Source organism: Populus alba, chromosome 5, assembly GCF_005239225.2.
Source record: "Populus alba chromosome 5, ASM523922v2, whole genome shotgun sequence".
Lineage (NCBI taxonomy): Eukaryota > Viridiplantae > Streptophyta > Magnoliopsida > Malpighiales > Salicaceae > Populus > Populus alba.
The window spans coordinates 2,828,194-2,851,933 of record NC_133288.1 but is presented as its reverse complement, the minus strand read 5'-3'; the positions used below and the strand labels follow the sequence as shown (position 1 = coordinate 2,851,933).

Sequence of the window (23,740 nt, the reverse complement as noted above, 5' to 3'; positions counted from 1 at the left end):
AAATGTTCAACGAAGTTAATGCATATCATACATAGTTATCAAAGCTGCCATGCCTAGTAGGTCGATCATGTGGCTTGTTTTTTTTTCTTTTTTTGAATCTGGCCAATTAAATCCGAGTGGCCATGCAAGTTTATCCACAACTCAAGTTATCTTATCAACACCTTTTATTTTTCCAAAAAGATATTTCAGTTTTATTTAAAACAATTGTTTAAACCAACATTGTTTTATTAAATAAAAAATCAAATAAATTCAGATTAATATGATAATCCATGGATAGACTCACTCAACCCATAAATCATACTTTGAACTGAGCCATTAGCATGATCGGATCTTATAATTATGATAATATATACACAAGTTGAATTTGTTTTACTTTTCCATTAAGCTTCAGTTTAGAACATTGCTTCAACTAATGCACATGGAATTATGAAAATGATGGACCAATGTAACATTGAACTTTGCTGCTGACTTTATGAACAAGTTCGTTAACATTACCATACAATGGTCATCCTTAACGGCATGTCCTTGCCATACTTCTAGGCAGCTCAGCCCTTTGAGCATTCTCCTCTGGTGCCCCTTTTGACTTCCATTTAAGACACTCACATGGGAGCTTTAATGGTGGTGCCACCCCATTTTTGTTCTGTCTGAACTTTTTTTAGTAGGCTACATAACACTTTTCACTTGCTTGCGATTTTTTCACACTATGGCCACCCTGTTTCTCTCCCAAAGCTCGTGTCCTTTGCCAGCTTCCATAAATCTAGACTAGTTGGGTCCAGAGGAACGAACATCCACTGGCATCATAATTTAACCAAAAGCAGCATGTCAGCTTGTTAAAACTTCCTCTATTCACTACAATCTGTATGATGTATCACAGTTTTTACCTTTTCAATGAATAGCCTTGCTTGAAGAACTTGAGTGGTTTCTATATCACTTCATATCATACTAATTACTCCTCTCAAGTTTTAAATTGCTTATTTGCTGGGTCAAACCGAATTTATTAAAAAACTGGAAAAAAATTAAAGAAATTAAAATAATGATTTTTTAGATAAAAATTTAAAAAATAAAACTTTTTATAATTTATTGGATTAAATATTATATGAGTTTGATCAAATTAACTAGATTACAGATTGACTAACTAAATCATCTAGATTTGACCAAGTCAATTTTTAAATTGATTTGAAATGAAACTTGATTCAAATCAGACTCTGAATTGATGGATTACTAGATCGATCCACTAGACTGGAATATATTTAACAATGTTTAATATCAACTATGGTGTATCATGATCATGCAACGTAGTTTACTGCATAGAGAATGATGGACATGCATATGAGATTATAATCGAAATGTAGGATAAATTCTTTTGAACCTTAACTTGCTCTTAACTGCTTTGCAAGGTGATTGGCACCACACTACATGCCTCTTGGTGACTTCAAAATGCCTAACAAAATATCAATTTCCAAATTCCTAGCTTTGATTTTTGACACAAGCTGGTAACAGTGTCTTTTATTATCAATCTTTATTACAACAAAATCTACATAGGCCTTGGACTGCATAGCATCTGATTCATAAATCTAGAGGAACAAGAGGAAGATACAGAAGAGAGGTTCTTGACCAGAGGGATTAGAGACTGCACAACATCTGTCATGAGAGGCCTATAATCTGCTTCTAGTTGCACACACACAGCTGCAATAGCAGCCACCTGTGAAAAGGCAACATAGTGCACAAATTTAGTTGGAAATTTTAGGTTTAAGGATACATCCAGATGTAATAGTATAGAACTGAAAGGTAACCTGGATCAAGTCCTTCTTTGAATACTGGTCTTGCATGGCTGGATCAACCATCTCCACTACCTTATCTCTGTTGGTTAGCCTTGGAAGAGCCTGCGAATTCATAGAATCACAGGAGGTCAAGGGTTTGTAGCTAACAACCTCCTTACTAGTTAGCTCTCACAGTTTATGGTATGAATTAAAAACATATTCTAGCTAGTAGATATTTTGACAATGGAGTGATGGAGTGGCACACTAACCCAGGAGACAAGGACATGTTCACCAGAGGGCTGCTTGGTATCAACAGGTTTACGGCCAGTTAAGAGCTGTAAAAGAACAACTCCATAGCTGTATACATCTGATTTTGTGGTGAGCTTACCTGTTGAAGCATACCTAAATATGGCAGAAAATGATCAGCATTGATCTGAGTAGCTTCAGAACCAAATAATTACTTTTACACGTGCTGATTAACTTACTAGTTGATGCAATAATTTGATACTATCCCAAGATATTTAAGGATCGATAAACCTGGCAGCGAAACTAACGGTCTCATGTAAAAATTTTACAGTAAAATTGTCCTTTAACAGTCAGAAGATGAAGAAAATGACATGCTGCCTAATGGGCAATTCCATTGCCCGTACGCATTTTTGTATGACAGCTGACATTGCATTGATATGGTTTGCTCACTAAAAATGAGATGCAGGATAGAGGATGGATCACTCACTCTGGTGCTAGATAACCAGTGGTACTCAGCAAACACATCGAATTCCGAGCATTGATCCTTTCCGAGCCCATCTTAGCCGATCCGAAATCTGAAACCTTAGCCCGAAAATTTTGGTCTAGTAAAATGTTACTACACTTGAAGTCACGATGGATTACTGCTGGGATTGTGAGCTCATGAAGGAACTCCAGGGCCCTAGCACAATCAAGGGCAATTCTCAATCGTGTCCCCCAATCCAACGGTCGATATTGCTTGTGATGGAGATGTTGTTGAAGAGTCCCGTTAGGCATAAATTCAAATACTAGGAGCCTGTGGTTCCGGTCAGCACAATAACCAAGTAGCTCCACCAAGTATGGTGAGTGCAACCTGCTTAGCAAATCCACCTGCAATATGGAGATAGAAAATGAAACAACGTCTCACACCCGTGTGTAAGGTTTCTTAGCATTCAATACAAAAGAGTAGGTGCCTTGACAGATAGAAATATTTATGCATGTATTTCAAATTCAACAAGCAACATTTCACTTAAATATCTATCATTGACAATGCAATCCCCTTTGAGTATTTGAGGTTGACTTTAAGCCTCTTAGGCTATTAAACTTCTATAGCAATATAGAGACTAGGAACCAGGAAAATAACAAATCAAGAAGAGGGGCCTAATGGGGCAAAAAGCTCTTAAAAGAAGTCACTTGCCTCTATCCTGAATGCACGCTCTCCTTGCTTCCCTGCTCTATGGAGCATCTTAATTGCTGCCACAGTTCCATCACTTAGGGTACCTCTATACACCACTCCATGCCCTTCATTCCCTGTCACATTTGATTCACTGAATTTGTTTGTGGCGATTTCAAGCTCCTTGTATGTGAAAACCTGGACTCCTTTGTATTTGCCTGGGGGCTTATGGCCCATATTGCTTCCATACAGACATCCGCCCTTGACATCTGATATAATCCCAAAGACAGTAAATTTTCACACCAGTAAAAATTTGCATGGATTATGTAATTTAAAATTTCAGATGATTGGATCTAAATACACTGGTTTTGAATTAGATGTTGAAAATTTACATTACAAACACAATTCTTTTTAGATTGAGAAATGAATAAAGATCACAAGAACTTTGACATGGGACAATTACCTGGGCTTGGAGTGAATCTTATGGTGGTATGAGCAATGAACTTGCTAGTGTTGCAACTGCTAAAGTCTCTGCAGTTGCCTCCGTCTTTGGAATATTTGAATCTTCTAAGCATTGCAATAATCAGAAAGATAGTGAGAACTACAACAACAGAAATGGATGATACGATGATTATAAGAATAGAGGTGGAAGAGAGGGTGCCAATGCCATGATGGTGATCATGGATTTGAGATTGCAAGTTATGATGCTTATTGATATGGTTTCCATGTGACATTGCAGGTTCATCAGTGGTGCTAGGTTCCATGAGCACATAGAGCAAGGAAGAAAAATGACTGTGAGAGATAGAGAGATGGGAATGATAATGTGAGGTGCAAGAAAGTATAAAAGAGGATGAATTCTCCCTTCCTCGGAGATGTCACATTGCCTATGCTGTCAGAAAACTCCACTCTATTTCTCTCTCTCTTGCTCGTGGGTAATGTAAGTGTTTTGTGTACTTCCTTCGTCTTTTCTCCTGTTTTTTCTAAGGAGTGGTCATTGTCATTGTAGCAGAAAAGATTAGAACCTTTTGCACCATTTTTACTTCTGTACTCAAATCATATCATTTGCTCAGTCTATGTATATTTACAGAGTGACTTCAAACATTCGGTCCTCTCAAGTCCTCATGGGTGGGAGCATTTATGACTGTAGACAAAAAGAAAATGGCTTCTATACCTAATTGGAGTTGATTTTGCTGCTTTCTTGAGCAATGGCAGAGCCAAAATTTGTCATGACCCTTGGCATGCAATTAATTTCCAAAGGGCTAATTGCTAAATGACCGCACGGGTCAAAATTTTGATCTGGGTTGAAATTGTCATATAGGATTATTCCAAGAATTGTGATCATAAACTCAACTGTTGCATAGGATCCAGGGAAACCAGAAGTGCCCCATGGTCTCGTGTTACACGTGAAGATTAGTGTTCAATGAAGCTCAAATTACATTATCTATTAAACGAGATACAAATAAGCTGACGTGGACACTCTCAGTTACTAAAAACAAATCAATTTGCCTTGCCAGAGCCCAGCTCATTTTTTTACTCCTATAGAGGGTTAGGCCATTAGGATTTCTTCTTTTCTCCTTTTACCTAAAAGATTTCTCCTCCATCCCTACTGGGCATCAAGAAAACAGCAAGACCTCCCCTCCCCTCCCCTCCCACCCCACCCCACCCGATCTCTAGCAGTATATCACTATCTGCATGGGTTGTGCCTTTGTCCCTTTTTGTCTCCGGTTTCAAAAACAGGGACCCTTTAATAAAACAGATGTGAGTGCTCATCTGCAAGTCACACAGGTCATTTCGCAATCACAATTTAGTACAAGACTGGAAGTGTTTGGTCTTGAAAAAGAAATGAATTCACGTAGGGACCGTGTACAAATAATGCAAAGGAGTTACTACTTCCTACTATACTACAGTGCCATCTCATGTTACCTCTATCAGAAATGAAATTCAGATCCAGTATCATATTCTTCTTTTTACATCAAGAGCTGTGTCATTGATCAATGATACTGTCAGCTGCTTGCAAAAAATATCTGTTAAGAGTTTGCTGAATGGAACCTTAGGTTGGTAACCTGATCATCAACAAGTACCGAATCGCCACGCAAAATCTTTGTACCGTAACTATTCCAACTCTTCCAATAAATAGCCACATCAATTTCCAAATGTTCACCATTCCATTCAACAAAAATGTTTTACATTGTGTCATGAAACTAAATATAAGTGCAATGAATTGTAAGTAAAATCAGCTGGATCTATTCCAATTTTTGTTGGACAGCTAGCTAGACATGGCCAACAACAATGTTTTATGCCTTGCCAAATCAGGCAGCTCCACAGTCTGGCAATGCTTCTGCTGGCATGTGCATACATACAATTATCTAATTCAGTTATAAAAAAAATTTACAGAATCGTCAATCATCTGGGAAACCTAGAAACTTGTTTATAAGCTTGGCAACTGCTGTGGCATCACCTGGCGGGTATGGAAGGAGGGACTCAATATTCATATCAGACATTGTCTGATGAAGCGTTTGAGGATGAGCACAGTATAAATGCTTCCTCTCTGCTAGTTCTTCTGCAAGTTCACTTTGATGATTGTCCATCAAATCTTCATTAACCACAACAATTAGAGGTTTACCAAGCCGCAAAGTTTCAAATATGCTCCCTGACCCTGCACAACAGACAGAGCTAGTTAATGACCACTCCAGCATCCAAATTAAGTGCCTGTTACTGTGGTAGCACATGGTTATCAGATATTTTCATATCACAGCTTTTAACTTGAGACAGCTTTCACTAAATTATAACATCATTGCATATCAAGGCATGCATAGCTTGACCAACTAAAAAGATTTCGCTTCCATCTCCTCCCCCTCTTCCTTTTTTTCATGTAAAAAGTACAGATTCTCTCAACCTTTTTGATAAATAAAAAATATATATGAAATAGCTGCAGTACAGCACCACAATTACCAGATAATAGTTAAGCTGAAAAGTACCAATTGATCTTCAGCAACCGACTAAGTAAATTTATAATTTAATTTGTAGAAGTTACGCACTCTCCTAAATACTCGCAGGCACATGATAGGCTACAATTATCAAATAATAGAGAACCTGAATTATGTCATGAACCGTGTTGTATTGATAAATTTCTCAATGGTCTGCATCATTACAGACAAGGAGAATGAAGCAGTAAAATGACTTTGACAAGTTTATCATTTTTTTGGACACAAAAGCGCAGGAATTCAAATCCTGAGGGGCTATAAAACAAGTATACGGAGCACAAGGTATCTTCCTCGTTTTAAATAACTAAACCTTCCATGATAATGATTATCCTTTATAGAAAATGTGAAGGGGCGCAAAATAACCTTGCTTCTAATAATGAATTTGTGGTTTTTCTCCAGATAGGTACTGACAATGATATTTCCCCATGCTTACTCATGGAAACCTTAGTTCAACCAATACTTTCAATTCTGGGCCTATGTCGCTGTGTACCATAACTGATCCTGGACCCCACCAACATTTTTCTGTTTCAGATAATTCTCAATTAATAAGAAAAGGTACAGCTTACAAACATTTTCTGTCATGCTAAAATATGATAGTTTGTGTGATCTTAGGCGTGAATTGTATAGTTGTAACAAAGTGGAATATAAACCTGACGTTCACAGAATATTAATGAACATTAAAAGATAAATAATATCTTACCTGCATGGCTGATGACAAGAGATGCTGATCTCAGATGGTCTGCAATGCTTGGTGAAAAAGTGAAGTAATCAACAGCCAGAGATCCATCTTTTCCTTCACTCTGCGATTAGAAGGAACTCATATGAAATGTGATGGAAGCACGAATCAAAGAGTAATTTGTCCAAGGAAGGAATCGAGTGAAAAAAGAAAGATCCAATATTCCCCCAAAATCAAACCTACTAAGAATAAAAAATATCCAAAATATAAGACTTCACTAAAGGATTAATTGCTTTTCTAGAACCTTTTGTGATTGTTTGGCAGTGTGGTTACGGTTGCTTTTCAAATAATTTTCATGCCAAAATACATGTCAATGATGTTTTTTTATTTTTTAAAAATCATTTTTGACATCAGCACATCAAAATAATTTGAAAACACTAAAAACATATTAATTTGAAGTAAATAAAAAAATTTCAATTTTTTTCAAAAACGCTTTTGAAACACAGAAACAAACAGACCTGACATGATTTTTAACAAGTTTCAAAGCACGTAATAAGGGCCGTAGATATGTATTTTACTTTTAACACAAATCCCATGTAAATTTCAATTATGATCCTTGACATTATAAATGCATTATCTCAAGGATAGAAAGATGCATTATATCACGGATAGAAGAGCTGCCTACATAAGAATTTAGATCGGAGGCAATTATCTAACTTATTTAAGACAAGATATCTCTAGCCTTTGTCCATCCTTAGGAAACCAAACTCAACATCTTATCACACCAAGAAGGGAAAATGACATGAGTGAAAAGGGAATGGACTACATAAAAAAGAATACCTTGGCAGGAGTGTAGGATCCTCGACCTATTTGAATAACAAGGTGGGTATATCCTTTTCTTAATAACTCTTGTTTAACTTCCTTGGTATCCACTGTTCTCACAAGAGCATCAAACAATGTTGTTCCTACGGTTACAAATACCACTTTCTTCTCTTGCTTCACACTCTCCTCAATATCTCCCATTTTACCTGCGTCTGATTCTTCAAAATCCTAACCAGCTACAAAACACAAAAATCACAAACAAACCAAAAACATATTACAAAACTAGTATGATTCTAACATAAGGTGTTTGTTTATTCATCTTCTCACTCCTTTACCTACACACTCACATTCGTGTTCTTATCTAAACATTAAACTTGTATTATGTTGTAATCTCACATCTTATTTCATTCTTCATTAAAAAATAATATTATAAGATCATCAACTAATAAATAAATAGATTATTCAAACTATGTAAAGGAAACAAATGAAACTAAATATATGACAAGAAAATTCCTAAAAAAACTTTGTGCCAGATTATTAAGCATAAAATTCAGATAATGCTGCACCACACTTTACAAAACAGTATCTTAATCACCGACCATCACTAAAAGAGAAGTCCGTTCTCATAAAAATAACCAAAATGTAACTTCGGAGTTCAAATACACACTCCACGCAAAACACATTGTTCTATATGACAGAACAACACACAACAACTTCATTGCAGAATAAAAATCACATTTAGTTAACAATGCTGCCAGATTACAAGTTAGAACTCAAACTACTACTTCCTTAAAAATTGCAAATTTATGCTTTTTTCTATGTTAAAGTTTCCTACTTTACAGTTTAATATGTTGTTTTGTATTACAACAAACTAAAATCCACCAAATGGAATTTCAATCTAATTGCAAAACACACTATATATCTAGCAAAACCCACAATTTGAAACCATGAGCAATAATCTAATTTTATCCCCACGTATCCTTTCACATTGAATTCAATTGCTAGTTAGACAGCAAAATTTGGCTTCAGAAAACAAAAGGCAGATTGAAATGGATGCAGATGATGATAACAGCAACTGGGTTTCTGTGTTTCGCTCACTTTTATAGCAAAGTTTAAATCTTTACATTGATCAGGAAATATGCAAATACTAATGAAATGAAAACAAGAAAAAAAGGGTTTTTGAGTTTAAGTTACCTTGTTTTGATGGAAGATGGATTGGCCTCAGCCTTTCTATTCTTGTCTCTGTCTTTGCAATTCAATTAGGTAGCTCCTTAGAGAGAGGGAGAGAGGGAGAGGGAGAGGGAGTTGAAGGGGGAGACATGTCGTTGACGAGGAAGAGCACAATTATTAAACTCGGACTGGCCGACTCGATCTAACCCGAGGCGGGTGTCCACGAAAAGTCTGCCTGGAATCTATCCATGTAAAAATTTGAGCTGATTTTTTTAAAAAAAAACGAAGGAAAATTAGAACAACTTTGATTTAACTTAAAAAACAATATGATATTATTTCAATTAATTAGGATATATCCAAGTTGATCTGAGTAATTCAAGTTATAAGTCACGAGTTAGGTTGGATTTCATTATTATCCTTTTATTTGGTATTATAAAAGCTTTTAAAAAATATTTTTCAAATGATTTTTTACTTAAAAAATTATTAAAATATATATTTTTTCAAGGTTATTGGTACTAGTACTAACTAATCATATAAAAATTTGAGTTGATTTTTTTTTTTTAAATAAAATAATTTTGATTTATTTAAAAAATTTAAAATAATATTATTTTAATTAATTAAAATATACCCAAGTTAACCCAACTAATAATTTTGGCTAAGTGCCTTCTTCTATATCTGTTAACAGTTTTCATTTAGGATGCGTATTTTTTTAATCAAAATAATATTATTTTATATATTATTTGACATTTTTTTAATGAAAACATTTGTTATAATTTTGAAAGGGAAGATTAAACCGAGGAATTATGCTAATTCAATTTACATATTTTAATGCGGTAATCAAAAGGCTAACTTTATATTTTTCCTTGAAATTATTTCACGGTGAAGGTTTTAAAAAGCGTTTGAAATATAATTGTACCTGTATTTCTAAAACAAATTAATTATTTTTTTTGTTAAAAATTAATTTTTTATATATTTTGAATCATTTTAATATATTAATATTTAAAATAATTTAAAAAAAATATTATTTTGATACATTTCAGCACAAAAAAAAACTGCAATTATATTTTTAAATAAACCCACATGAAAAAAAAAAAAAAAAAAAAGGATAGATTATATTGAGATAGAGAGAGGAGATACGAACAGTTTGAACATTAAGACGGGGCTCAATAATTGTTTCAAGATAAAAAAAATGCCAACAATAAAGATAGAGAAGAGATGTTTATTCGTTTTTGTTTTATCATCCAAGCAAGATTGTATTTCTTGTTATGATTATATTCCTTCTATACCTGTATTTCCTGTTATGCTGGTTAATGAGTTCCATTTCATAACGATAGTTTAACTTAGGTGATTTTTTTCTCTTCTCTTTGCCCGAGAAAACAGATCTAACCACAGTTAAACTATCTGAGATGTTTTTAATGGTCATAGATATGTTAATTAAAGTGTTTATGATGGTTTTTAAGTATTTTGGATCAAGATAGATTTTAAATTGAAAAAACCAAACCCCTGATTCTTTAAAAAATTACAGAAAGCAAGTGACATATTATATGTTTTTTTTAAAAAAAAAAATGGTATGCCCTTTCAAGAAATTAGAAAAAAAAATAAGATAGACCAAGCTGGGTTGGTAGTGCTGTGTGTGTGTATATGATTTTAAATAATTAACAAAATAAATCATTGAACCCATTGAGTCTATTGTCGGGGTAGTAGTTTGATGGGTTGATTCGCAGCATCCGTTATATTATTTGTTTTTCTTTTGTTTTTATTTGATGTTTTTTCTATTTTATATTTTTTTTATTATGTGCTTTATTGTCATGTGATTAAATGAAAAAATAATATCTAGAATAAAAAAATTATTGAATCCAGTGACATGCCTGCACTATGTTTTTTTAATCAAATATTGTTTTCACTAATATAATCATTTAACATTGAGTTAATTCATAATTAAACTTTTCAATATTTTTTTCAAAATTAGCCTCGTAAATTTCATAGTTCAACTCTAGTTAACAAATATGGATCAAATGTTTTTCCATCTTAATATTAGATCAAAATATCATTCAATTCATGGTTAAAATAAATTTTTTTTTTAGAAGACATGTTTCCAATGCTTAAACATTTTTTTCCGCTCAAACAAAATTTTACTACGACTCGTGGTGTAGCACGAGACAATGCAATAATATAAACTAAAAGATATAGTATTTTTACTGTGCAATACCTCACAAGCCACTATTTCAATAGTTTTTTGTTCCTTTGGTTTTTTTTCCTAAATTTATATTTTCTCTTAATTTCAATTTATTGGAGATTGAATTTTATAATTTGCTGTGATTTGCTTTTATGTGATTAGCTCAGTTTCATAACTAGTATCACGAGTTTAGTGAGTTAATTCGATAAACTTGAGTTTTTTTTGTATGTTCAATTGATTTTTTTTTTCAATTTCATCCTTCAACATTTAGTTGATTGAGAATTAAGTTTTATAACTTGTTTTCATTTGTTTTTTATAAGATTATCTCAATCTTATGGCTCAGACCACAGATTTAGCGGGTCAATTCAGTTGACTTGAGTTTTTTTTTTGTTTTTTTTAATTGATATTTTTTGTTTTCAATTTTTCTTGGTAACAAGTTTGGTAGATTAACTTGAGTTGATTCAAGTCATGTTTTTTGTGTACTTTCTATAAGGTTATCCCGATCTCATGACTAGGATAATGAATTTGGAAGGTTAACTCATTTTTTTTATTTTTTTTTCAATTTTATCCTTCAATATAATTTTTTTTTTGTTTTCTACAAAGTTATCATAATGTCATGATTCAGGTTAAGAATTTGACAAATTAATCTAGGTTGATCCGGATCGATTCAATATGTTGTAATTTCAATATTATTTTTTTAAATTTTTACTAATCAAATTATATTTTTACTTGTCATCTAAATTATCTTCAAATACATCAAGTTAATCAGATCACATCTAGTTAACCTCAGTTTAATTTTTTTACTAAAAAAAAAAATTATTAGCAATACAATCATCTTTCTTTTTTGTATATATATATTTTTTTAAATCCGATCCAGCACCTAACACCTAACACCTACGAACCATCTAGGAGAAGACTAATTACCAAAAGTAGAAGACTATTTTACCAAAAGGAGAATGATGGCAATAAACAAAAGCGGCTGGCTGATGATAGTTTATCTAACAAATCAAAAAAGAAGATGCTGAAATCATCAATCTTCACCGGTGGGGTAGGGAGATTCCATCTAGTGGCTGGGAAATGTGGATATAAAGCAAAAGAGACAAAAACCCTAGTTGCAATCTTTTATTATATAATCACCCTGATTTGTTATTCCTACTCTATGATCTATTTTAATTATTTAGATAGATCAAAATACCCCTAAATATAAGTCTTTTTTTTTTTAACAAATGATGGTATTGATAAAATATTATCCGATAATAAAATATTTATTTATAATTTTAAGAACTTTAATTTTTATTTTTTTTCTTTGAAATAAAATTTGATTTTAATAATTAAAAAACAACTTTCAATACCATTTTATTATGTAAAAAAAAAAACTCTAAAATTTTATATAAAAAATAAGAATGTAATCTATCAATGTGATTTATAATAAAAGTAGAGTGAAAATAAAAAATCATGGAATGAGAGCACCAACATCCAAAAAAAAATATATAATAAAAATTCATGAGTAAATTTAATTGATTCCACTAACCTATACTATATCCCCGTCAAAATCAACCAAAATTTCCTCTAGCCCCTTATGAGAGTCAAATCAAAGAAAATAATGCTAATCCAATTGATTAACCTAAACCAACATTGATTTATTATTTATAATTATGAAACTCGAATTAAAGTAGTTATGATTAAAAAAAAAAAAACTCTATTAATTTAGTTAAAAATTTGGGTTAACCCACCTACTTGGTTGAACCATTAATCTTTTTTAAAATTATTTTTATTTCATTTAAATTTTTTTTTTATCAACTTGGATTATCCCAATAATCCGTTAGGATGTTTGAAAGAGCATTTATTAATTGTTATTATTATTATTATTATTAATTTTTCTTCCAGAAACAAAAAAAAAATAATATTGTGGTCCCATCTAGTTTCGTCATATATGCATATGCCTTGGAAAAGCATACCAAAACCAAAGCAAATGTCTCCTTAGACAACTTTGAACAAAACAAGTTCCAGTTCAAAGATGGGTTCCGCTTCCAGCAGAAACAGAAGAAACCACCGCCAAAACAACCACCTCCACCATCGTCAAAACCCACAACACCCTTCTCTACCTTCCTCCTCCTCCTCCACCACCACCACCACCACCCCAATTCACCAACCTCCCTCTTTCTCTAACACCAACAATACTAATAACCTCTACCCACAAAACAGTTCAATACCTTGTAGTAATAATTCCTTAACAAGTACTATACCACCACCATCATCATCACCGTTAGCGCCACCTCCACATCCACCGACACCGCCTCTACAACAGCCACAAAGTTATTATTTTGCAGCGAATGCACCATACAGTACTCCTATGATTCCCACAAGTTCTGCTTACGGTTCTTATAGTTACCATCACCCTCCTCCTCCTCCTCCTCCTCCTCCTCCTTTCAATAATAATGGATGGGGGTCATATCATTATCATCAAGCTGGTTTCATGGGACCGCCACTGCAACCATCAACACAGGTGAGACATCATAATTCGGGACTGGTGCAGCCGCGGCGTCATGTGGAGTATAATCAAGCGAAGACAATCAAGAATGCTGTGAATGTGAATAAGTCTAGTATTAAAGTTTTCGCGGATGAGAATAATTTGGATTCTCACTTGGTTTCCTTCACTTTTGATGCTGATGTTGATGGCAGGTACTATTCAGATAATCTTTCTTTTTTACTTTTGTAATGATGCTAGTGTTTGTTTTGTGATTTTAGTATCTGGTTGGGATTTTAAAGTCTTGTTTTTAATGTGGAATTTGTTAATGGGGTTTTGTTGTTTGTGATTGTTAGTGTGAATTTGAGTTATTTATGATTGATAGGAAAAAGTTTTTGTAGGTTGGAAGGAATTGGTACTGGAAAGATTAAGAATTTATGTTGTTTGGTGTAGGGACGTTTGGAAATTCTACTTTCCTGGATTATAAATGTGAATTTTGTGGTAAATTGAATTGAAACAATTCTGTAAGTGCCTTAGTGTATAAAACCTGCTTTGGGAAGATCAGTGATTCAATTTCGGTGGGGGTTTGCAATTGAAAAGGTTTACATAATTTGAAAAGAATAGAGGATCATGATAATGGTAAGAGTAACATATTTTATCTAAGTTAATATCTCTTGAGCAAGATCTTTGAAATATTATATACATCAGGAGAGTTCTCATGACTTATAAAGTTTCAAGAGGAATATGAAAGCTAAGAACCATTGACAAATTGAAGAAGTGGTTAGAACTGCAGTAGCTTTCATATTAGGGAGGGTTTTCTCTTAATAGTTTATTTATGTAATATTTATGATGGTAGTTTGGATGGCTAAGATTTAGTTATTTTTAAGGGAAATGATTTATTTTACTTATAGTTTTGTTAGTATTTAAAAGGCTGCTGTTACTATATATATATATATATATATATATATATATAAACTACTTTGAAATTTTGATAATTTTATAAAGAATTTGTTCTCTTTTTCTGGTTTTTCAGCCCAGACAACCAGCCTTTGGATATGTTAGCTACCTTTTATCTTTTTCTTCCTACATGAATCGTTATCAGATCAAAATCGATCCTAGTTTTGGTGATGGCAGCCAAGCAATCAAGAGTTCCTAGGTTCAATCAAAACCAACCCAAGCAAGAAGTATTAACCATGCTTGAAATTAGAGTGGAAGCCATAAATGAGACTTTGGAAGGTGGCCACAACCCCTTAGACATACTAGAAGGTAGTCATAAGAATCAAGACTCTTTTCATCATGCTAGAGCCAGGAATCATATGGTGTGAGATTGATTAAAAGAGGAAAAAACGCTCCAATTCAATGGAGGAAGAGAGTCAAAGAGCACCAAGCACTATTTATTGAGACAAAGGAAGTTATGGATTGGAGTTCTTTACCAATCCATGATGAGATAAGTATGGATTAGGATTCTTCACCAATCTATGATGTTTGTTGTGATGATGAGGTTGATGAGGAGAACGGTGACAAGAGTAACAACAACCATGAAAAACTAGAAACTGAACGTAAAGATTGCACCGTTGTAGTTGCTTCAGAAAAAGAATTCATAGGTTTAAACTATGATGATCTTTTTGATTACGTGAATGATACAAGTTTGAAAAAAGCTTCTATAGAGATTATATATTGGTTACGCATGTTAATAATACAAAGATGTAATATACAATTTATCATCCAAGATAAGAATTGGAAGGGAATGAATTGCAAGTACAAGTTTGTCATGCTAAACATGAAATAAAACTAATATTCACTGATGATATGTATTTGAAGCTGGAAAAGTGTTGGTGTTTTTTAATCGGCCACCCTTATCCTTACTATTGAGGCAAGAATGGTTTCAACTCAAGGACGAGTTTCTTGCAACCCATGGAGAATGATGCAAGAGCTCGAACTACACTGACTTTCATATAATTAGGGTTTTTCTTTTAATAGTTTATTTACATAATATTTATGGTGGTAATTTGGATGGCTACGATTTAGTTATTTTTAAGGGCAAGGGTTTATTTTACTTAGGGTTTTGCTTGTATTTAAAGGGCTGTTACTACTATATATATATATAAAAAAAAAAAACTTGAATATTTTGATAATTTTATAAAGAGTTTATTCTTTTTTCTGGATATTCAAACCAGACAACTAACCTTTAACTGTGTTGGCTATCTTGTCTTTTTCTTCCTGCATCACTAACACAAAACAAGACTTGTTGTCAAAGGTTTTAAACAGCAAAAAGTTGTGGACTATTTTGATTCATACTTGTGTGTTAAGAATAATTTCCATACATGCATTAATAGTCGTTGCAGTTATTGACAAGTTAAAAATACATTAAATGGACATAAAAACAACTTTCCTAAATGATGACCTTGACAAGAGATCCACATGGAATAACCTGAGGGGTTTACTGTTAAAGGGAAAGAAAAGAAAGTTTGTAAGCATGTCAAGTCAGTTATGGTTTGAAACAGGCTCCTAAACAATGACTAAGGTTTCAGATTTTGGATTGGCTAAGATGGCTTTTGATAGGATCAACGGTTGGAATTCAATATGTGTGCTGGGGACTGCTGGTTATATCAATGCAATGCCAATTGTCATATAAGATTGCACATGGGCAATTCCATTGCCCATTAGATAACATGTCATTTTCCTCATCTTCTGACTGCTATGGAAAGCAAAAGGTCATGCTCAAGGGCAATTTTACATGAGACTTTTAGTTTCACTGCCAAGTTTATTAATCCTTAAATATCTTAGGATAGCATCAACTGATTTCATTAACTAGTAAGTTAATTAGCACATGGAAAAGTAATTATTTGGTTTTGAAGCTACTTATAATAATTCCGATTATTTTCTGCCATATGTAGTTATTTAATTATTTGGATTTTGGTTTTAGATTTATGGATAGAATCTAGTTTGATTTTAATTATTGCTGATGGCAGTTCTTTCTTTCTCATTGATTTAATCGGCTGTGGTTGGTGTAGAGGCTATTTGGCGACAATTCTTGTTAGTAGTGATAGAGCTTGTATTGATTATATGATGGAAGTGACATGCTGGTCATGTTAATATACTTTCGGCAATGGTTGGATGGATGATTGTGAGCCTGCAAGCTATACTGTGAATGGGGTTGAAATTGTATTGAGATTACTATTGTGGATGGTTTTGGCTGGAATAGCGTCTGTAACAATGTGGTTTATGAAATAACTTCCAGTAAATATTTTGTTTCCATTTAGGATTAGTTTAAGTGATGCCTGATGTTAAATTTTTCATGGAATCCAAATTGAAGCAACATCTTTAATTTGCAAAAGGTGGATCACCATTCTGAGAGAGCTCAAATACAGATCTGTGTCTTCAAGTACTAGTCAACTCTAGTTGGGGATTTGAAGGACTTGACAGTAAGAGAAGTTCCCCTGGTCCAAGTACGATAAAGTGTTTGGGTATTTCACCATTTAATGTTTAGGTTTTGTAGGATCCATCTTGAAGCAACAATCTGGTTTCCAAAAATAAATCTGAACTTTGAGGGTGGTTGAATACAGTTTTGCACCCCTGTAAGATACAATTCTAGCAGGGGATTGGAGGAGTTGATGGAGGAGCAGCAGTTTTCTTGATGGTGTGGATGAGACTTGTGGTTTTCTCCTTTGAAAATTTTCATTTTGAGCTAGTTAATATCTGTTTTAAGATTTTGAGTAAATCATGGTAGTTTGCTTCTTACGATCTTCGTAACTTTCAAATTTCAGACAATGTAACTTGCTATTAATTGATGTTTAGCTTTCTTGTTCTTTAGTTGCTTTGTTTGATCTAAAGCCCTAAAGTCTTCATCCAAGTTCTATTGGTGTAGGCTGCTATTTGACCAAATATAAGTGACTCTACGAGATAAAGTTCCATTTGAAATTTTTGGTTTAGGGCCATTAGCAATGTTGATCTGATTTTTGGTTATACAATATGCTGCAACCTTTGGAATGTGCATTCATTTTTGGCTGTCTTGTAGAGTTTGAGAGTAAACTTGTTTTGAATGGTTATGGTAATTGTTTGAAAAATATTGGAGCTTCAAAGAGTTGCCATGTGGGCCTTTTGCGAGGTGCTTTGGTTAGTAAGATGTTCTTTACTGGTTTGGATTTGCAGATATGTTGTTTCTCTTGTTTTTTCTAAATTATATGAATCCAGCGTAGGACCAATTATTCCTTCATACACGTGACAATTTTTCTTTTCTTTTCAATGACAGCATCACCATATTTTATTTTGCAAAGAAAGGAGACAATTGTACATTTGTACCAGTTTACCCTGAAATCTATACGCCAAGGAAAATCCCCTTTGAGAAAGGAGCGGGCCAAATATTCTCACAGCCATCAGGAACCGGCATTGACCTAGGCTTTTTTGAATTGGATCAGCTATCAAAGCCCTCGCCTGATGAAGATATATTTCCGCTTGTTATCTTTGCTGAAGCATCCTCACCTTCTCTCTCTACATCTACGAGTCAAGAGCTTGACAAGCCTTTGCCAACCATGTCTACTCATGCACAAATAACTGAAGCTGTCTTGGTGAAAAATAACGAAGGCCATTTTCAAGTAAAAGTAGCCAAACAAATCTTATGGATTGATGGGATTCGTTACGAGTTGCGAGAGATCTTTGGCATCGCCAATTCTGATGGTGCTGGTGTTGATGGGGAGACTGATTCCGGAAAAGAATGCATTATTTGCATGACTGAGCCTAAGGATACTGCCGTTTTACCTTGTCGACATATGGTGAGAATGCTGACCTTTATCTGTATATATTTTATCTTGATTTTTCTTTATATTAACTAATCATGGACTTTTATTAATAACAACCGGTCTTGCATTGAGTCATGTTCCATCTGGTATCATAGGGTTTGTGGTTGTATCAATTCTGACATGAAAACATCGCTAGTTTGCCTTCTTGATGTGCAAACTTTCAGATTCATCAAGATGTCCTCGTGCCATTGGCGAATTCAAATAAATTGGCTCAAGGGTTGAAGCAATTAAGAGGTTTAGATTTGTTGACCATTCTAATGGCATCGGTACACGCAACTAATGCAGGTTTAGATAGTTAAGACCATTCTAATGGTCTTGGTGCAGGCAAATATTGCAAAGCATAATCTTGAGAAACTAGTTTATATCTTAAAGCGCTTCAGCTAGAATAATGAATTTGAATTTTGTGAATTCTTAGGGAACATGCTTGGTAGATTAAATAATCCCAGCAATTCAACAGTTTCTTGAAAGATATCTCTTTGCAATAACATCCTTGTTGCTCTTTCAGTGGATCTTGTTAGTTAGGCCCTGAATCAACCCTGAATCAGTGCTGGACGATACATGGTCTTAACTACAATCATCTGCACTTAGAATCACATATGTTTACCATGTTCCACGCTTTTTGCATTTCTTACTGAATTAAATGAGTAACCGCTATCTTCTCTGGCAGTGCTTGTGCAGCGGATGCGCCGAGGAGTTGAGGTGTCGATCAGATAGGTGTCCGATATGTCGCCAACCCATACAGGAACTTATGGAGATCAAGGTTAATAATTGTACGAGTTCTTAACCCTTTTCAATTCACGCAAGATTTCCTGAGAGGCTATTTCTTCAATAGCAATTTTCCTTTTGCCTTACATTCTTTCCTGTTTGCTTATAGCTCATCCTGAATAAAGAACCAGTAGACCATCGGGCGAGGGTTGCCTGAAAAGTTTATGATGACTTGAAGCACTGGTCTGCGCTCAAGTCCTGCTCTAGCGTCTCTCTGTGGCTTGGGATGACAATTATCTTTACACATGAAAGGTTGAGGTAGTTTTTTTTCTTCTTTTTTCTGTATAAACTGGGTGCATTTTCTAATAAAGAAAAGGGCATCATCTTGATGTGTTTTTTTCTTATTCTTTTATAGTGCTTGTATTGTATTTCATTCTAAAATAAAAAATAATAATAATAAAGATTGTATTATATTTACTTTTACAAAAAAGATAATTCTTTTCTGGTAATTACTGTACTCTTTTTCACTTAGAGATGAGATTTATTATCGATTGATCATATAATTTACCCCTACCATTAAAAAAGAAAATTAATATCCATGATTATTTGAAGATTTGAATAAAAGATCAAATAAAAAATTTATATACGAATAGTAATTTTCAAATAGATGTTATAATATAAAAAAAAGAAAAATGAAATTTAAGATACAAGTACAGAAATAAGCTTGGTAAGGAATAAATAAACGGTATTTTTGTTTATTTTATATTGGATATATATTGATGTAAAATAGATTTAAGATAGAAAAAAAATAAAAAACTTTAAACTTTGCTTGTGATCTTGACTTGAATAGATATATTTTTTTAATATTATTAAAACAATAAATTTATTGTTAAGTTTTTACATTGAAATAAAATAGAGCTTACAAAAAAGCTCACGCCCTTCTTTATTTCTAATATAGAATGGCCTGACCACGTAATATTGTCCATTAATCTCCACTGAACAATCAATCTTTTATTAGATTATTTCTGGTGCAATCATAATGGTTAGTATTCTAGACCGAGCTTGGGATAAGCTTTGATTTTCAGTCAGCCTAATATTAACAATAATTTTTTTTATTATAAATTGAAAAATTAACACATAAATTTATCTAAATAAATCAAGAATTATATAAATAGATAAACATTGAAATATTTGTTATACCAGTTATCATATGAGGTGAAAGTTATTGTAAATTTGTTTTAATTAATATGATTTAAACAAATTATAGATGAATGAAAAATTAATCTCAAATAACCTTTAGTTTTTCTACTTAAAAAATCCTTAAGTTTTCTAAATTTAATTATTAATTTATGGTGGCTACAAATGCAAGGTTGACAATGATAGTTACTAATTTTTATTAATTTTTTAAACTTTTTAGTTTTTAGAATTTACTATAAAACGCGGGTGAAACAATAGTTTCTAACTTTAGTTTTTTATATTTTTACACACTCTTCCTCTTGTAAGTTTGATAATGGTAGAAATTAATTTTTATTAATTCTTTAAACTTTTAGTTTTTAGAATTCACTGTAAGGGGTGAAATAATAATTTCTAACTTGAATTTTTTATATTTTTACACACTTTTCCTCATCTTATTTTAATGTTTTAATTAATATAATTTTTTTTAAAAATAGATAAATGAGAAATTAATATCAAAAAACCCTTAGTGCTTTTTAGATTTAATTCTTAATATATAGTGAGGAATCAAAAGTTTATAATAATGTAAATTAATTCTTATTTACCATCTACAATAACAAAAAATTTATTAATTTAAAGTGGTTCAACGAGTAAGCATTATTTTTGTTTTAATTTAAGCATATTTAATTTTATTATTAACATGCATGCTAGGATTGTTTTTATTTTATATCAATTTCAAGTTTCAATATGTGTTTTTTTATTTTTATGTTGAAAATATATTTGTCATTAGTTATGTTTTTACTAAACATCTTTTGTTTAGTTTACTTTTATGTTGATAAACAAAATAACTTTATTCACTAATCTAATATATAACTTCGATTTACAAAAGTATTTTGAGGCTGTTTCTAATTCCGTTTCAAATAATATTTTTTTTTAAAGTAATTTATATATATATATAATTATTTTTTATATATTTTAATCGTTTTTATTTGTTGATATAAAAATAATTTTTTAAAAATAAAAAATATATATTATTTTAATATATTTTTAAATAATTTTTTTTTAAAAATAATAATTATTATATTCCGCTCTCTGCATTGTGGAGTGTGGTAAAAGGGAGAATCAACGACGAAAAACTTTATCCAGAGAGTTAGAATCTACACTGGGTGGCAAATCTCATGTCATGAATCGCACATGTATTGTTCCTCTCCCTGGTCTCAAGTAAATACATGCCTGATGTACCTTCTTCTTCAACAGGTCCCTGGCGCAGTTGCATGATTGCTTCACGGCGCAATCCTCTGAAACCACCATATGAAGGAAAAAGTGATGGCAAACAATCTTCATCTGTGCTTGAACAGAATCTATGTCGATATTCTTTCTTTTCTTTTCTGTTGCATCTTTTTCAGATTTCAACAATTATCTGAAAAGAGTGGGATCCAGTCATTACTCAGATCGGACTTTTACCGATTTCTTATCTTTTTTGTAACTTTTCCTTTTTTTATACAGTTCTTGTATCCGTGTTATAAACAGTGTTATCAAGCGCTTTAATGACAAAATAACACGAAAAATACATAAAAGATCTATTTGATTTTGTAAAATATTTATAATGGCGGTGAATTTTGAGAGAGAAAATCTTGATGCATGGCACCCAGAACAGAGCATGTCAAGTCTACAGGGAAAGCCAGACAGTGTCCGTGCCTGATGTACTGTACCTCTATATCTGCTGAAGAAGACAAAGACCCTACTGCAGATCGTCAAATCTTCGCAGCACTCCTGTCCTGTAATGAAGCGTGCACACATGTCGCTATCCTCCTCACACCTACGTTAACATATCTTTCATCAATTTTATAATATTCTAGATAGATTTACAATATCTACAGGTGTTGAAATTATGGAGGTGGCACTTTACTACAAGTTGCTCTTCCTTATTTTACCAATAAGTTCATGCAAATTATTTATGGCCTTACCTTAAACAAAGGCTTCAATAGTGTCTCTCATTGCTGTTCGTGCTTGTCCCTGTAAATGATAAGACAAGCCCATCAGGAACATGATTTAATACAGTAGAGATTTGGAAATTCGCATGTCTTTGCTTTTAATCTAAATATCAGAAAATTTACAAATAATAAGGAGCTTCTGCTGATGAAGGAGAAATTAATTTTATAAAATAATTAAAATTTTCATAAAAAAATACAAAAAATTCCATCTATTATTTAAAAATAAATGATTGGTTATCTTTGCTTGTGTAGACGTCTGGGAAACGAACCAAATCCATAGAAACTCAATTAATCAAATTAAAATCATAAATATAACTTAGAATTAAAGGGTTCGCTTCTCTTGTGGTTTTAGGTTCGAATTTTGTAGTTGTTAATATTAATGACAACTATAAACTTACCTGATCGTTAACTTCAAGATCCGTGGAGATTAGTTAAGGTATACGCAAGTTGGCCCGGTTACCTCGCGTAAATAAAAAAAAACAATAAATATGTTTTTATAAAAAATATATACCCAAAAGATTCGTACTATCGTTAAAACTACCACTACCCGATATAAATAGATCATGCAAGAAGGTTTGTGTTTTTTTTTAGATAAATTGCAAATTTATTCAAGTATAGATTTAAAAAAAAAAAAAAAAAAAACAAGGCAGGCCTTCATTGATATAAAAGATCAGTATGATCTAAAACAACTAGTTTCAAATCAAGAAGAATAAGTTGCAATGATCTTGAAGAATCCAAATTTTAATATACATGAGAAGAGGAAGCTAGGAAGAAGGAATGAGTAATAATGTCATCAGGAATTTAAGAGTTGTAATATTCTTTTCGTCACATGACCTGCTGGGTTGACTGCATATACTGAGCACAAGCAAGCACATGATGAAGTGTGAGTTAGGTCCAGGCTGCCTAGCTGCATAATCTGTTGCATAATGTTCTAGAAAAATAGAATTTTATGATTCCCTGTGAACTTCCGGCCTTCTTCCTCATCTCCTCACCTGAACATCTGCTCCCCTGTACTTATATATAGTAAACACTTACTTTTTATCTAGTTTCATTTTGGTTTGGCAAGATCAACTGCAGTGTGAATTCACTCATCATATCATCTATGTTTGATTAGATTAATTTTTAAACAATTTCAATAAAAAACTTGATATGTAATAAGTTAGGTTCTATATAAACAAGTGATAAGATTTACCTACTAATTAAATTTGATAATTATGGTTTAAACCACTGCAATACAATTTTATTTTTGTAATCGTGGATGTTGAGGTTAGTTTATGTACATTTCGATTAATTTCTCAAGACTCAAAAATTAACGATTAAGTAAGTCTTTAATGATTCTAAAATTTATGGCATTTTGACTAGTAGTTGGCTGGACGAGTGAGTGATTACTAATAGAAAACACCACTTTTTGTCTACAATTTAGTTTTAAAACCCTACAAGGAGAGATTACTATGGTTTGTTATAGGTGATGGATACTTAAACTAGTATCGTATCCCTAGCAATTGACTCTCTCAAGGCCCAAGGTTTGGAAACAAATAAAGAAGATAAGCTTAAAACACAGTGATTTCATAAGTAATTGGACCCATGCTTAAAAACTTGATGAAAAGAGTTCGATCAG

The 23,740-nt window shown here is 32.6% G+C and overlaps 3 protein-coding genes across 4 annotated transcripts; 1 reads left to right on the top strand and 2 right to left on the bottom strand.

Moving 5' to 3' along the window:
- Nucleotides 1-1,456: 1,456 nt before the first annotated feature.
- On the bottom strand, nt 1,457-4,264 carry LOC118051349 (probable serine/threonine-protein kinase PBL7). Its single transcript, XM_035061956.2, has 6 exons — nt 3,620-4,264; nt 3,181-3,425; nt 2,494-2,873; nt 2,030-2,162; nt 1,794-1,883; nt 1,457-1,702 (listed from the first exon to the last, which is right to left on the bottom strand). The coding sequence occupies exons 1-6, from the start codon at nt 3,918-3,920 to the stop codon at nt 1,535-1,537; spliced, it is 1,317 nt and encodes a 438-aa protein (XP_034917847.1). The 5' UTR covers nt 3,921-4,264; the 3' UTR covers nt 1,457-1,534.
- A 1,024-nt stretch (nt 4,265-5,288) lies between these two features.
- On the bottom strand, nt 5,289-9,059 carry LOC118051351 (uncharacterized). Its single transcript, XM_035061957.2, has 4 exons — nt 8,833-9,059; nt 7,657-7,874; nt 6,841-6,940; nt 5,289-5,812 (listed from the first exon to the last, which is right to left on the bottom strand). Exons 2-4 carry the CDS (start codon nt 7,837-7,839, stop codon nt 5,556-5,558), a joined length of 540 nt encoding a protein of 179 aa, XP_034917848.1. The 5' UTR covers nt 7,840-7,874; nt 8,833-9,059; the 3' UTR covers nt 5,289-5,555.
- A 3,877-nt stretch (nt 9,060-12,936) lies between these two features.
- On the top strand, nt 12,937-19,432 carry LOC118051353 (probable E3 ubiquitin-protein ligase LUL4). 2 transcript variants are annotated; one of them, XM_035061959.2, is made up of 4 exons: nt 12,937-13,666; nt 17,704-18,223; nt 18,918-19,010; nt 19,125-19,432. In XM_035061959.2, exons 1-4 carry the CDS (start codon nt 13,002-13,004, stop codon nt 19,170-19,172), a joined length of 1,326 nt encoding a protein of 441 aa, XP_034917850.1. In that variant the 5' UTR covers nt 12,937-13,001; the 3' UTR covers nt 19,173-19,432. The 2 variants fall into 2 exon arrangements, with proteins under 2 accessions (XP_034917850.1, XP_034917852.1); XM_035061961.2 differs by having other exon boundaries at nt 18,918-19,020.
- Nucleotides 19,433-23,740: the final 4,308 nt, after the last annotated feature.